Source organism: Oncorhynchus nerka, linkage group LG3 (assembly GCF_034236695.1).
Source record: "Oncorhynchus nerka isolate Pitt River linkage group LG3, Oner_Uvic_2.0, whole genome shotgun sequence".
NCBI classification, from domain to species: Eukaryota; Metazoa; Chordata; class Actinopteri; order Salmoniformes; family Salmonidae; genus Oncorhynchus; species Oncorhynchus nerka.
Window position 1 is genome coordinate 6,685,231 of NC_088398.1, and position 16,266 is coordinate 6,701,496.

Genomic DNA, 16,266 nt, shown 5'->3' on the forward strand with positions numbered 1-16,266 from the left:
AGTGGAATAGTATCAACTACATCAAACACATGGTTTCCTTTTTTTATTCCATTCGCACCATTCCAGCCATTATTATGAGCCGTCCTCCCCTCAGCAGCCTCCACTAGTTTTATACATCAGTTGTGGTCTCTATAAGCTACAATATGAGGTCCTAAACCTAGCATGAAAGTGCACCCTTGCACCCAGTTAAATTGTACCATTATTATTGTGTATATATAATGTATGTACACTTTGTTGAAACTCTGCTGTCTGTATTCTGTCTCTAAATGTTGTCCATCACTAGCAGCACCATGTCACCAAGTAAAGTTCTGAGTATGTTTAAATATACTAGGCGAATAACGGTAATTCTGATTTGGCGAGGGGACAGTTGAGCCAACGGCTAATCAACACACCCCATACAAATGATGATTACATTTAGTCCGTTTTATGCATAATATGAATAGTATTTTGAAGACGCCTCGCATTTGAGTGATTAGTCAAGTTTAATGCCTTCCTCGGTTGAGTTTTCGTAGGCTACCCTGTCCCCATCCTCAATTTACTCCACACCCGAGGTAAATTGTTTCCCTATGCGTAGGCTACCCTGTCCCCATCCTCAATTTACTCCACACCCGAGGTAAATTGTTTCCCTATGCGTAGGCTACCCTGTCCCCATCCTCAATTTACTCCACACCCGAGGTAAATTGTTTCCCTATGCGTAGGCTACCCTGTCCCCATCCTCAATTTACTCCACACCCGAGGTAAATTGAGCCAAGAGACAAGCTGTTTTCAAAAGGGTTATGTTTACATGCATTCTGCTTATTTCCAGAGATACACAACTTCCTAAAATAAACGTAGATATCTTCGGATATAGTATATATTCCCTTGACGTAGTGATGCTAAATGTTTTTTAAAAATCGCCCAACATACCCCCCTCTCACCTGTTGCTCCAATAGGCAATAGGCATTTTTAGCATTACGCTACATCCCGATTTAGAAACAACCCCCAAAGCACCGTGCAGGTGTTTCAATTGTTGTTTTTGTATACACTTGGGAAATGTCTCTTGTGACCCATAGGCGCACAGTCTGCTATTGCTCAATCGAGTTACATAAGTATTTAACCTACTACCTATGGTGTAACCTATATCATGCACTGCAATTCAGACTTCCTTAAAGCCTGGGTGCGGTGAAGCAATGACTTACGAGCATGACGTGTCCATTTTCCCGTTTGAGTCCGCCCCCTCTCTAGAACTCGCGATTTAACACCCTGGCGTCTCTTGGGAGATTGGAATGTATTTCTTAAACTTTTACTAAAAATAGATTTTAATTTAGGAGACTCGACTGCATCACTATTTGTGATGTAGGAGCGGTTTTGATCAAGGTAAGTGACGGTAACTCTCCGCCTGTAGTTTTGGGAAAAGAGATTGATATCGGACCTCTGCGGCTAAAACGGTGTGTAAAGCTACAGTGAAATCGAAACAAAATACGTTTTCTCGGTTATCATTGTAGCTTTAGCGGAGTTTATTCTTGAAATAGATATGAACTTTGTATACATTAAAATGCATAGCCTAGCTGTAACGTACGTCCCGGAAAACCGGAAAATAATTTACCTCAACTTAAATGGGCTCCCGACTGGCGCAGCGGTCTAAGGCACTGTATTTCAGTGCTAGAGGCGTCAGACATCCTGGTTCGAATCCAGGCTGTATCACAACCGGGCATGATTGGGAGTCCCATAGTGCCGCACACAATTGGCCCAGCGACGGTGTAGGCCGTCATTGTAAATAATAATTTGTTCTTAACTGCCTTGCCAAGATAACGAACGGTTAAGTAAAAAAAAAAAAAATGAATTAGTTAAATTCGGATATACTATATATTCCCTTGACGTAGTGATGCTAAATGTTTTAAAAAATCGCCCAACATACCCCCCTCTCACCTGTTGCTCCAATAGACAATAGGCATGTTTAGCATTATGCTACATCCCGATTTAGAAACAACCCCCCAGGCACCGTGCAGGTGCATTTTAAACCATACAAGTTCATATCTATATAGCCTTGACATGGTAGTAAAAAGTTATTTTTGAACTTAATACTGATTCATATTGACAACATTTTCTTTGCACTTCTTTGCACTTTGCACTTTTCTTTGCACTAGAAGAAAGGTAAGTCTAGCCTAAGTCTAGCCTAATGTGTGAAAGCATTATGAAGAGTTTTGTCACGTTTCACCCCATCGCTCCTTTCTGCAGGTCTTGTTCTTTTAAAGATGGTGTTAGTGAGAAGAGTGGTGTGAAAGAATGGACGTCTTGAGAGGGAAATGGAAGGAAAAATGCATTCTGAACGTTTGCGCTCTGCTCGTAGTGGTAAGAAACTTTAACATGAACAGATACCTGAAACCCCACCTCTTTAAGGAATACCTAGGATAGGATAAAGTAATCCTTCTCACCCCCCTTAAAAGACCTAGATGCACTATTGTAAAGTGGCTGTTCCACTGGATGTCATAAGGTGAAAGCACCAATTTGTAAGTCGCTCTGGATAAGAGCGTCTGCTAAATGACTTAAATGTAAAATGTAATGCATAATGCAGAGTCCTTTACCAATAACATAATGCCCCATCTAGTCGTAATTATTTCTCATCAATACATCAATCAACCCCCACCAACTCATCAACTGTCAAATTTGTCAATTATGCACACCATTCAATTCAGTGTTAATACATTATTAAATCAGTAAATAAATTAGTCAATCATTTCAGGAATAGGCCTATACAGTGTCCTGTCAATCAGTTATAAAATATTTTCAGTAATTACATATGACTGGTATTTGATTGGATCTGTTCTATAACAACAATGTAATGTAATGTTGCAGTGCTGGTCAGTAGACCCCTCCCTCTCGGCACCACCACCTCCTGATAGGACCCGGGAGTTGCAATGCCTTGAGGGGAGTCATTACCGCACTGCTAACGGGACATGCTGTCGAAAGTGCCATGAAGGTAGGCCTTCTGTACTGTACTATATTACACTGCACTTATACTTTCCATTCCCGAGTGTAACGTGGCTGTAACTTATACTTTTCCATACACTATGCATTGAGTTAAAGATCAAATCCGCATTAAGGGAAACAGTGCCACTGTTCGCCCCAGAACGAGGGTAACTATATGTCCCGGATTGTGTCGGACAGTCCCTCATTTTTCCCACATCCCACAACCAAATAATCATGTCCCTTATATTATCAACAAATTAAAACACTACTAATTTAGAAAAAATGTTTGTTTGTCCCGTATTTCATTGACTTCATATTATTTGATGAGAATTGACATTCCAACCTGTCTCTTGCAGTCATGTTGCCCTTATGGCAATATACTAAACTCAGCAAAAAAAGAAACGTTCTCTCACTGTCAATTGCGTTTATTTAAACTTAACATGTGTTGAATCTTATGTTCATAGAAATGTTACAACTGAGACATAAACTGAACAAGTTCCACACGCTTGTGACTAACAGAAATGGAATAATGTGTCCCTGAACAAAGGGGGGTTCAAAATCAAAAGTAACAGTCAGTATCTGGTGTGGCCACCAGCTGCATTAAGTACTGCAGTGCATCTCCTCATGGACTGCACCAGATTTGCCAGTTCTTGCTGTGAGATGTTACCCCACTCTTCCACCAAGGCACCTGCAAGTTCCCAGACATTTCTGGGGGGAATGGCCCTAGCCCTCACCCTCCGATCCAACAGGTCCCAGACGTGCTCAATGGGATTGAGATCCAGGCTCTTCCCTGGCCATGGCAGAACACTGACATTCCTGTCTTGCAGGAATGAGCAGAACAAGCCGTATGGCTGTTGGCATTGTCATGCTGGAGGGTCATGTCAGGATGAGCCTACAGGAAGGGCACCACATGAGGGAGGAGGATGTCTTCCCTGTAACGCACAGCGTTGAGATTACCTGCAATGACAACAAGCTCAGTCCAATGATGCTGTGACACACCGCCCCAGACCATGACAGACCCTCCACCTCCAAATCGATCCCGCTCCAGAGTACAGAGCTCAGTGTAACACTCATTCCTTCGACGATGAACGCGAATCCAACAATCACCCCTGGTGAGACAAAACCGCGACTCGTCAGTGAAGAGCACCTTTTGCCAGTCCTGTCTGGTCCAGCGACGGTGGGTTTGTGCCCATAGGTGACTTTGTTGCCGGTGATGTCTGGTGAGGACCTGCCTTACAACAGGCCTACAAGCCCTCAGTCCAGCCTCTTTCAGCCTTTTGCAGGCAGTCTGAGCACTGATATAGGGATTGTGTGTTCCTGGTGTAACTTGGGCAGTTTCCGTTGCCATCCTGTAACTGTCCCACAGGTGTGATGTACCGATCGTGTGCAGGTGTTGTTACAGGTGGTCTGCCACTGCGAGGACGATCAGCTGTCCGTCCAGTCTCCCTGTAGTGCTGTCTTAGGCGTCTCACAGTACGGACATTGCAATTTATTTCCCTGGCCACATCTGCAGTCCTCATGCCTCCTTGCAGCATGCCTAAGGCACGTTCACACAGATGAGCAGGGACCCTGGGCAGGTTTCTTTTGGTGTTTTTCAGAGTCAGTAGAAAGTTTTCATAACTATGACCTTAATTGCCTACTGTCTGTAAGCCGTTCCACAAGTGCATGTTCATTAATTGTTTGTCGTTCATTGAACAAGGATGGGAAACAGTGTTTAAACCCTTTACAATGAAGATCTGTGAAGTTATTTGGATTTTTACGAATTATCTTTGAAAGACAGGGTCCTGAAAAAGGGATGTTTCTTTTTTTGCTGAGTTTATATCTTAAGGATGTGGTGCTGGTGATGTTAAAGGGGAAATCTACAGTAGCTGCCTCAATTTTTGGACTTAATTAATGATATGTATCCAGTGATTTTTGAAGAATATACTGTAACTAGAAATGTCCCATGAGCTTAGTTCAACTGTCGTACCCCATCAGAACCCAAAATATAAGCTTGTTTTACTCCAATGTTTGTAAACAAAGTAAATGTAAACACACTTTGTATAGTCTCAAAACATGGTTCAAACTATCATTTTGATATCATGGATGGTCAGTCCTTGCATAGCTCTGTCTATGAATTTGAGTGGTTACATTTCTCCAGCCCCATCCCTCAACTTGTTTATGATTTCTTATTGTTTCAACTGCTGATGGATGTTTTTAACACTTCTCCAATGTTGTTGAGATCTGCTATTCTGCGCAGCTCAAGAAGAAACGTAGGCCAATGTCATATCGTCAACCAATCACATTATCCAAATATTTTCGGGGCTAAATTCCAGCTAAACTTGGAGAGGACAGTTACCTACTGGTATTTACAAAAAGCGTGCATCTAACGAAGAGCTAGAAAGTAAGTAAACAGCTCTATTGGACTGAACGATATAAGGTCATTTCATCAAACTCTTCATGCTCATTAGTGGCTCATTCAACATATTTGATGCTACTTCACTCAATTCTGTTTTAAAAGTCTCTTTTCTTTTCCGCTGAGAGGAACCAGAAATGTTTCATTGGCCAAATATTCCCAGATTTCCATACAAAACAGCCACATAAGTGATCTCTTGTTTCTGGATCACCAAATGTTGCACAAGGCAAAGGAGAAGGCTAGGTGTGCTTCAATTGGCTCGTTCAGTGCAATGGGGGAGATGTGTGCCTGTGCAGTGATGTCAGAGGGAAAAAACTATCTTGTTTGCAGTAACTTCTTTGTTGTTGTTAATATCCTAAATGGACGTGGCAGTTTCACCAGTTAAGGATTCCAGCTTTAAACACAAACCTTATTTCAAGATTATACTCTTATTGTCTTCCCTGTCATCTGTCACACTATAGGCCTTACATACTGTTTACTATATTTGTCACTCTCTAACCTAGTTTTAGCTCTGTATTACCAGGTTTTACATTCAATAAATATGCTGGATTGTGTTCCCTTAGAGTATGTATGCCTTGTGTTCTACAGGGTTTAAGTTGAAGGAGGACTGCACTAAAGAGGGTGAGAGCCAATGTGAACCCTGTAAAGAGGGCAGGACATACCTAGAGAGGAGTAACTACGCCAAGAACTGCCTCCGTTGTACACGCTGTGATGGTACTATACATTTATTTAGAAAAACGTACAATTTACAATAACATGCCTTTTTTTTTTACAAAATCCATAAAAAAAAAATGTCATCACTATAGATGGTCTCAGTATGGTATGATAACAAATGCCTTCTCTCTCTGTCCCCCTCCGCATTCTCTTTCTCTCTGTTCTTGGCTGTGTTGTTCCATACACCAGTAGACAATGAGGAAGAGGTGTCGCCATGCAAGAAGAGTAGGAACGCAGTGTGTCGCTGCATTGAAGGCTTCTACAAAAAGAGAATAAACTCAGTAACACGGGAGTGCCTCCGTTGCAAGACATGTGGACCTGGAGAGAGAGAAACGCAACCATGTGAGTTTTGTCTTCATAATGTTTCACATTTTTCCACCCAACCTGGTATTTACTTATGGATTACACAGTATAATGGTTATTACATAATAAGGGCAGCCCTTTTTTTGTTTTGTTGTACTATTTGTTTGTGTGTGTACTGAGTGTACATACTGTTGTTGACAGGTACTCCAGAGAGCGATACAGTGTGTGAATGTAAGGGCTTCCGAAACAAGAAAAACAACAGGAACTGTCTTCCATGCCAAAAGTAAGTACTGGCTTGTCTGTCAAAACTCTTGGGTTTGTCTGCTTCATGAACATTCTGCATTAAATGGGAAGTTTAATAGAAACTGTCTGCAACGTTGTGCAACAAACTTCTTTCCGTGGGTGAGTTAAAAAGACAGAAGCGTTTTGCCATGTCAGCTGTTTTGCGGTCACACCAACCCTGGTCCTGGAGACCTACAGTCTGTTGCTATGTAAGGTTGGAGAAGGTCATCATGTCCAGGCTTTAGTTCCCGCCCAGCACTAACACACCTGATTCACCCTAATTTACTGCTCATCAAGACCTTAGGCAGTGCTGACCACTGATAAAGCGCTGGTCTCTTTCAGTGTTCTGTCTTTCCGGAGGGGGGTATGCTGCAACAGGCCTGAATGGTTCTTCTGTGGAGCTGTTCTTCACATGACTCAATACTAATCATTTCCTCTTCACAAACGGGCCACTTCCTCTTCAATAACATACCATTTCCTCTGTGTATCTTCTCTCCAGTTGTAGATCAGTTGACTGTCAGCAGGAGTGTGCTTCAGGCACAGATCCCACTCCCAAACGTGAGTTTCTGATACTTTGTGGCTGGGTTCTGGCTAGAAACAGTTTGTTTATTTGGTGGGTCACAAGATACTTTGAAACTTTTTTTTGTTATGCTTAAATATATTGGAATTAGACTGTTTCAGTAGTGGCTGTTTCACATTTTGCCGTAAGGGCTGCAGCATGTATTCATCCTCTCACTCTGCATGTCTGCCCCTCTTTCCAGCTAAAGACACTGGATGGGGTGTTTGGTCTCCCTACCTGTTGGCTGCGTTCGGCTGTGTTTGTGTGGTGCTGCTGGTGGTGATGGGGATCATGGGCGTACTAGTGGTCCGTCGGAAACCGAAGGGGTCAAGCTCCTTTCTCTCTGCTGAGATCACCTCTCAGGGCTCCGAGAAGTCTACTCGGGTGAGACACATCTCTGACCTCTCACCTTTGACCCCTGACATCTTGTATTTCACCTCTGACCTGACTGGACAAACCCAGTCTGATAAAAACCTTTTAAAGGGTTTTATTGGAGAAAAAATAGATACCATTTCAACTACTGTTTTGAACACTCAAGTGCATTTATAGACTTTTTGCACCATAGTGATGGGAGGAAACCAATAGGATTTCCTTTATTGATTGTGTTGTGCTCCCCGGGTTTAGGATGTACTGGGATCGGATGCAGTTCTATATAGTAGAATTCTGATGTTTTCCATTTTCTGTGATTGTAGAGGCTGATCCAACAGGCCTCAGAGAACGTTCTCAACCAGAGTATCCCAGTGTGTGAGTGTGAACAGGAGCTCCTCAGCAAGCTACCGGACTGTGTCCCCAAGGAGATCAAGAGTAAGTGTGTGTGTGCATGTGTGTGCATGTGTGTGCATGCGAACGTGTCTGGGTGCACATGTTTCCCTATCTTATCCGGACTAGAATGTCCTGACAAGTCATCAGAATGTTCTGACAAGGTAGGACAATTCTGAAAAGGTGAGGATTTTAAAGGTTAGGGCTAGGAGTTAGGGTTGGGTTAAGGTTAGGGTTAAGTTTTCTTGAATGGAAATACATTTTTACTCCCCCAAATGTTCTGAAAATTCACGAAAACCAAGCTTTGTGTGTTGGAATGTGAATGTTTTTTTTAGATACTTTTGGCCATATAGTGTATGTGGACACCTGCTTGTCAAACATCTCATTCCAAAATCATGGGCGTTAATATGGAGTTGGTCCCCCCTTTTCTGCTATAACAGCCTCCACTCTTCTTGAAAGGCTTTCCACTAGATGTTGAAACATTGCTGCGGGAACTTGCTTCCGTTCAGCCACAAGAGCATTAGTGAGGTCAGGCACCGATTTTGGGCGATTAGGCCTGGCTCACAGTCTACGTTCCAATTCCTCCCAAAGGTGTTCGATGGGGTTGAGGTCAGAGCTCTGTACAGACCTGTCAAGTTCTTCCACACCGATCTCAACAAACCATTTCTGTAAGGACCTCGCTTTGTGCAAGGGGGCATTGTCATGCTGAAACGGGAAAGGGCCTTCCCAAACTGTTGCCACAAAGTTGGAAGCACAGAATTGTCTAGAATGTCATTGTATGCTGTAGAGTTAAGATTTCCCTTCACTGGAACTAAGGTGCCTAGCCAGAACCATGAAAAACAGTCCCAAATCATTATTCCTCATCCACCAAACTTTACAGTTGGCACTATGCATTCGGGCAGGTAGCTTTTTCCTGGCATCCACCAAACCCAGATTTGTCCGTTGGACTGCCAGATAGTAAAGCGTGATTCATGACTCCAGAGAACTCGTTTCCACTGCTCCAGAGTCCAATGGCGGTGAGCTTTACAAATCAAATCAAATGTTATTTGGCACATGTGCCGAATACAACAGGTGTAGACCTTACAGTTAAATGCTTACTTACAAGCCTTTAACCAACAATGCTTTAAGAAGTTCTGAAAAATAAGTGTTAATAAAAAGTAAAAGTAACAAATAATTAAACTGCAGCAGTAAAATAACAATAGCAGTATGTACAAGTAGGTAGAGTTAAGTGACTGCATAGATAATAAACAGAGAGTAGCTGCAGTGTAGAAGAGGGGTCTGAGTAGTCCTTTGATTAGCTGAGTCTTATGGCTTGGGGGTAGACGCTGTTAAGAAACCTTTTGGACCTAGACTTTGCACTCCGGTACCGCTTTCTGTGCGGTAGCAGAGAGAACGGTCTATGACTAGAGTGGCTGGAGTCTTTAACCATTTTTAGGGCCTTCCTCTGGCACCGCCTGGCATAGAGGTCCTGGATGGCAGGAAGCTTGGCCCCAGTGATGTACTGGGCCGTACGCACTACCGTCTGTAGTGCCTTGCGGTCTGAGGCCGAGCAATTGCCATACCAGGCAGTGATGCAACCCTCAGGATCAATCAATCAAATTGTTGACCAGTTGACCGGGGCAGCTCTAGCAGGGCAGAAATGTTACGAACTGACTTGTTGGAAAGGTGGCATCCTATGGCGGTGCCACGTTGAAAGTCACTGAGCTCTTCAGTAAGGCCATTCTACTGCCAATGTTTGTCTATGGTGTCCATGTACTTTTAGCCATGTAGTGTATATTGAACTCTATTTTAATCTAACTCCCCTCCTATCACCTCTCTCTGTTCCTCTCTCCCTCCAGTCTCTGAGTTGATCTACTCTGTGTTGGACCAAGTTCCTCTGCGTCGTGTGAAGGAGCTGGTGCGTTCGCTGGGTGTGAGTGACATCGTTATAGAGAGGGCTGAGAATGACCACCTCCGTGACACTAAGGAAGCCCAGTACCAGATGCTGAGGGTCTGGGCTAAGGGAAGTGCTCAGGGAGGGGGAGGGGTGCTAGCACGCCCTCTACTGTACCACCTGCTGGATAAGCTGAGAGACATGGACCTGGGAGGGACTGCAGAGGAGCTGGAGACCAAGTATGGAGATCAGTAGAGGGAGAGAGATGCAGACTGTATAGACCAAGTATGGAGATCAGTAGAGGGAGAGAGATGCAGACTGTATAGACCAAGTATGGAGATCAGTAGAGGGAGAGAGATGCAGACTGTATAGACCATGTATGGATATCAGTAGAGGGAGAGAGATGCAGACTGTATAGACCAAGTATGGAGATCAGTAGAGGGAGAGAGATGCAGACTGTATAGACCATGTATGGATATCAGTAGAGGGAGAGAGAGAAGATCAGGCACACAGACTCATCCCCTTGTCCCTGACCTCACTTGTGTAGACCTGAGAGAATAGGATTGGTACAGTGTAAGCAATATGGTAGTTGTTCCACCTGGTCCAGATCTGATAGACTAGGTGGAAGTGATGCCATGCTTTCACAATATTTCCTAATGTATTATATAATCTTTTGGCAGTGAGCCAGATTATTGATTGCCAACTGTAACTTATACTGTTCTCAGGTTTTTTTTGTTGCTCATTCAAACCAATGAGTGAGGAATCGTATGTTACAAAGCAGTTTTAGACAGTGTTGTTTGTAAAACAGGCAAACTTGTAATGTGTCACACACAGGTATGAGAACCACACTAAGAATTTAGTTAAATGTCGTGTTTAGAGTAATACAGATTTAACACCCATCTATAGTATTACAGTTCTATATTACTGAGTATTAGGTGGCGACAGGTAGCCAGTAACTGAAAGGTTGCTGGTTCAAATCCCTGAGCTGATAACGTGATAAAAATCTGTCTGTGCCCTTGAACAAGACACTTAACCATACTTTCTCCTGTGAATCGCTCTGGATAAGGATGCCTAAAATGTAAATGTGAAATGTATTATTTACTGGTGTTGCAGTAGTACTCAAGCAAATATTTAGATGGGGAAGCTAAAAGCTATACAGATTCCTTCTGTCTCGATCTTGCATTAATCAACCACAAACATATCAAAAGATATTAGCATTATATGTCATATTTGAAGTCTTTGTATTGGTTTGTATATGGTTATTAATACTGCATAGGAGGATGTTGTATATTTGAATGGTTATTTGATAAGTTGCTGCTTGGGCGTGAAGATAAAACTACTGTAGTTTTGCTGTCTTTTACTACTGTCTTGATGTACATATTCTTGTTTTACAAAATAGGTTAGGTATGTATCAATCTGTCTTCTCACTGTACTATTCAATCACACCCATCCAGGTTGTCTCTCTGCTGTGGTTTTGGATCACCACAAGTGATTGATTCTTCTATCTGTACAGTAATAGTTGTGTCAGTACTGTTAGGGCACAGGCAGGTCTTCTGCAGGTGTTATCCCTGAGTTATTGACATTCCTTAAAGCCCCATCATCATGCCGCCATTATTCAGCATCACTTAGTCAGAGGACACACCTGTCACTCTGCAGGGCTGACTGATCTCTGGGAGACTAAACATGGAAACTAGGGATGGATAGAGTGGCAAGGAAAAGTATGTGAACCCTTTGGAATTACCTGGACTTCTGCATAAATTGGTCATAAAATTTGATCTGATGTGCATCTAGGTCACAACGATAGACAAACACAGTCTGATTAAACTAATGACACACTGACAATTCTACGTTTTCATGTCTTTATTGAACACACCGTGTAAACACTCACAGTGCAGGGTGGAAAAGTATGTGAACACTTGGATTTAATAACTGGTTGACCCTCTTTGGCAGCAATAACCTCAACCAAACGTTTTCTGTAGTTGCGGATCAGACCTGCACAACGGTCAGGAGGAATTTTGGACCATTCTTATTTATTAAACTGTTTCAGTTCAGCAATATTCTTGGGATGTCTGGTGTGAACCGCTCTCTTGAGGTCATGCCACAGCACCTCAATCTGGTTGAGGTCAGGACTTTGACTGGGCCACTCCAGAAGGCTTATTTTCTTCTGTGGAAGCCATTCTGTTGTTGATTTACTTCTTTAGTTTTGAGTTGTTGTCCTGTTGCATCACCTAACTTCTGTTGAGCTTCAATTGTCAGACAGCCTTACATTCTCCTGAAAAATGTCTTGATAAACTTGGGAATGAATTGTTCCGTCTGATAGCAAGCTGTCCAGGCCCTGAAGCAGCATAGCAGCCTCGACCATAGTTTACAGTTGGGATGAGGTTTTGATGTTGGTGTGCTGTGCCTTATTTCTCCACACATAGTGTTGTGTGATCCTTCCAAACTACTCAACTGTAGTTTCATCTCTCCACAGAATATTTTGCCAGTAGCGCTGTGGAACATCCAGGTGCACTTTTGCAAACTTCAGACATGCAGCAATGTTTTTGGACAGCAGTGGCTTCTTCCCTGGTATCCTCCCATGAACACCATTCTTGTTTTGTATTTTACGTATCGTAGACTCGTCAACAGAGATGTTAGCATGTTACAGAGATTTCTGTAAGTCTTTAGCTGACACTCTAGGATTCTTCTTAACCTCATTGAGCATTCTGTGCTGTGCTCTTGCAGTCATCTTTGCAGGATGGCCACTCCTAGGGAGAGTAGAAACAGTGCTGAACTTTCTCCATTTTTAGACAATTTTGTCTTACCGTGGACTGATGAACATCAAGGCTTTTAGAGATACTTTTGTAACCCTTTCCTGCTTTGCCTGGTGTCAACAATTCTTAATCTTGGGTCTTTTGTTCGAGGCATGGTTCACATCAGGCAATGCTTCTTGTGAATAGCAAACTCAAATTTTGTGAGTTTATTTTTAATTTAAAAAATAAATAAATATATATATATTTTTAGAATGTTGCTTCCAATGTAATTGTCTGCATCATTTCCAATCCCCCATATTTTTTGGTAAATATATATATCCATACACGCATGCATACATATACACATACAGTGGGGCAAAAAAGTATTTAGTCAGCCAACAATTGTGCAAGTTCTCCCACTTAAAAAGATGAGAGGCCTGTAATTTTCATCATAGGTACACTTCAACTATGACAGACAAAATGAGAAAAACAATCCAGAAAATCACATTGTAGGATTTTTAATGAATTTATTTGCAAATTATGGTGGAAAATAAGTATTTGGTCAATAACAAAAGTTTATTTGACAGAGGTCAAACGTTTTCTGTAAGTCTTCACAAGGTTTTCACACACTGTTGCTGGTATTTTGGCCCATTCCTCCATGCAGATCTCCTCTAGAGCAGTGATGTTTTGGGGCTGTTGCTGGGCAACATGGACTTTCAACTCCCTCCAAAGATTTTCTATGGGGTTGAGATCTGGAGACTGGCTAGGCCACTCCAGGACCTTGAAATGCTTCTTACGAAGCCACTCCTTCGTTGCCCGGGCGGTGTGTTTGGGATCATTGTCATGCTGAAAGACCCAGCCACGTTTCATCTTCAATGCCCTTGCTGATGGAAGGAGGTTTTCACTCAAACTCTCACGATACATGGCCCCATTCATTCTTTCCTTTACACGGATCAGTCGTCCTGGTCCCTTTGCAGAAAAACAGCCCCAAAGCATGATGTTTCCACCCCCATGCTTCACAGTAGGTATGGTGTTCTTTGGATGCAAATCAGCATTCGTTGTCCTCCAAACACGACGAGTTGAGTTTTTACCAAAAAGTTATATTTTGGTTTCATCTGACCATATGACATTCTCCCAATCTTCTTCTGGATCATCCACTTTTCTTTAACCATTTATGTTCTTTAATACAGGGCCGACATACAAGTTCCTTACTTTTCCCCCCTTCTACTTGCCTCTTCCATTTTTGTGGTAATGCTGCAATTAATTGGTTGTAATTTTGGGTAGAGCAGACATTTCCATATGTCTGTGTTAGCTGCATGTGTGACATAACTCCACCAGTCCTATTTATGATATCATTCACTAAAATTATACCTTTAAAAAAAATTTTTTCGGCAAATACAGTTTTTTTGATCAATTACTATATTTGAATTTAACCACAATATTTGTTGTACTATTTGTTCTGTCCTTTCAGGTGGATTAAACTGAAATTGCAAACTTCTAAGGCTTGTTTAAAAAATTAAGATATTTTCGAGATGATTTCCTTTTCAAACAATCGAAAGTGAGCCGGTGTAATCTGAATAAAGGGGAAAAGGCCCTTCCTGAATATAGGATGAGACATTTGTACCAATTGACAAGAGAACCAGTTTGGATTTAAGTATAACTTTTGTATGACTGATGCCTTTAGTGAGAGGTCTAATGCTTTAACATTTAATAATTTCTGCCCACCGAATTCATATTCGTTATATAAATAGGCCCTTTTAATTTTGTCTGGCTTGCCATTCCAAATAAAACGGAATATTTTTTTGTTCATATAATTTAAAAGCAGGTCACTAGGTGTAGGTAAAACCATAAGCAAATAGGTAAACTGTGATAGAAGAGTTAATCAGGGTGATTTTTCCACAAATAGACAGGTTTTTTTATAGGGCAGGGCAGCTCTAACCAACATCTCCTATCTCATCTCATTGATTGGAATCCAGTTTAGCTGACTCCTGACTCCAATTAGCTTTTGGAGAAGTCATTAGCCTAGGGGTTCAGCTGACTCCTGACTCCAATTAGCTTTTGGAGCAGTCATTAGCCTAGGGGTTCAGCTGACTCCTGACTCCAATTAGCTTTTGGAGCAGTCATTAGCCTAGGGGTTCAGCTGACTCCTGACTCCAATTAGCTTTTGGAGCAGTCATTAGCCTAGGGGTTCAGCTGACTCCTGACTCCAATTAGCTTTGGAGCAGTCATTAGCCTAGGGGTTCAGCTGTTCTCCAGCTTTTGACTCATTAGCCTGACTCCACTCCTGACTCCAATTAGCTTTTGGAGCAGTCATTAGCCTAGGGGTTCAGCTGACTCCTGACTCCAATTAGCTTTTGGAGCAGTCATTAGCCTAGGGGTTCAGCTGACTCCTGACTCCAATTAGCTTTTGGAGCAGTCATTAGCCTAGGGGTTCAGCTGACTCCTGACTCCAATGACTAGCCAGGGGTTCAGCTGACTCCTGACTCCAATTAGCTTTTGGAGCAGTCATTAGCCTAGGGTTCAGCTGACTCCTGACTCAATTCAGCTTTTGGAGCAGTCATTAGCCTAGGGTTCAGCTGACTCCTCCAATTAGCTTTTGGAGCAGTCATTAGCCTAGGGGTTCAGCTGACTCCTGACTCCAATTAGCTTTTGGAGCAGTCATTAGCCTAGGGGTTCAGCTGACTCCTGACTCCAATTAGCTTTTGGACTCCTGACTCCAATTAGCTTTTGGAGCAGTCATTAGCCTAGGGGTTCAGCTGACTCCTGACTCCAATTAGCTTTTGGAGCAGTCATTAGCCTAGGGGTTCAGCTGACTCCTGACTCCAATTAGCTTTTGGAGCAGTCATTAGCCTAGGGGTTCAGCTGACTCCTGACTCCAATTAGCTTTTGGAGCAGTCATTAGCCTAGGGGTTCAGCTGACTCCTGACTCCAATTAGCTTTTGGAGCAGTCATTAGCCTAGGGGTTCAGCTGACTCCTGACTCCAATTAGCTTTTGGAGCAGTCATTAGCCTAGGGTTCAGCTGACTCCTGACTCCAATTAGCTTTTGGAGCAGTCATTAGCCTAGGGGTTCAGCTGACTCCTGACTCCAATTAGCTTTTGGAGCAGTCATTAGCCTAGGGGTTCAGCTGACTCCTGACTCCAATTAGCTTTTGGAGCAGTCATTCAGCCTAGGGGTTCAGCTGACTCCTGACTCCAATTAGCTTTTGGAGCAGTCATTAGCCTAGGGGTTCAGCTGACTCCTGACTCCAATTAGCTTTTGGAGCAGTCATTAGCCTAGGGGTTCACATACTTTTCCAACCTACACTGAATGTTTAAATGATGTATTCAATACAGACAATAACAATACAGTAATTTGTGTGTTATTAGTTTAAACAGACTGTGTTTGTCTGTGACTTAGATGAAGTTCAGATCTAATTGTACAACCAATTTATGCAGAAATCCAGATTATTCCAAAGGGTTCACATTGTTTTTCTTGCCACTGTAGATAGATGGCACTCAAGTTTAGTTTTTAATGTCAGGTGCACAAGTACAGTGAAATGCCATGTATTGGATTGTATGATATTAGACAGCACTTTTTAACATTGAATTGTTACAGGTGATTTTACTAAAGACAAACTATTTTTTTACAGTATATGCAGACATTGCTTTGTTTGATTAAGGTATGAACAATTTTGATTAATTGTCTATATTTATAAATAA

At 42.3% G+C, this 16,266-nt stretch overlaps 1 protein-coding gene across 3 annotated transcripts; it reads left to right on the plus strand.

Annotated features, from left to right (window-relative positions):
- The first annotated feature begins 1,197 nt into the window (after nucleotides 1-1,197).
- On the plus strand, nucleotides 1,198-11,676 carry LOC115140758 (tumor necrosis factor receptor superfamily member 1A-like). 3 transcript variants are annotated; one of them, XM_029679073.2, is made up of 10 exons: nucleotides 1,198-1,356; nucleotides 2,218-2,331; nucleotides 2,836-2,959; nucleotides 5,933-6,058; nucleotides 6,251-6,400; nucleotides 6,563-6,644; nucleotides 7,143-7,201; nucleotides 7,405-7,586; nucleotides 7,895-8,006; nucleotides 9,800-11,676. In XM_029679073.2, the coding sequence occupies exons 2-10, from the start codon at nucleotides 2,266-2,268 to the stop codon at nucleotides 10,087-10,089; spliced, it is 1,191 nt and encodes a 396-aa protein (XP_029534933.1). In that variant the 5' UTR covers nucleotides 1,198-1,356; nucleotides 2,218-2,265; the 3' UTR covers nucleotides 10,090-11,676. The 3 variants fall into 3 exon arrangements, with proteins under 3 accessions (XP_029534933.1, XP_029534931.1, XP_064863632.1); XM_029679071.2 differs by having other exon boundaries at nucleotides 1,199-1,356; nucleotides 6,248-6,400; XM_065007560.1 differs by lacking the exon at nucleotides 1,198-1,356 and having other exon boundaries at nucleotides 1,389-2,331; nucleotides 6,248-6,400.
- Nucleotides 11,677-16,266: the final 4,590 nt, after the last annotated feature.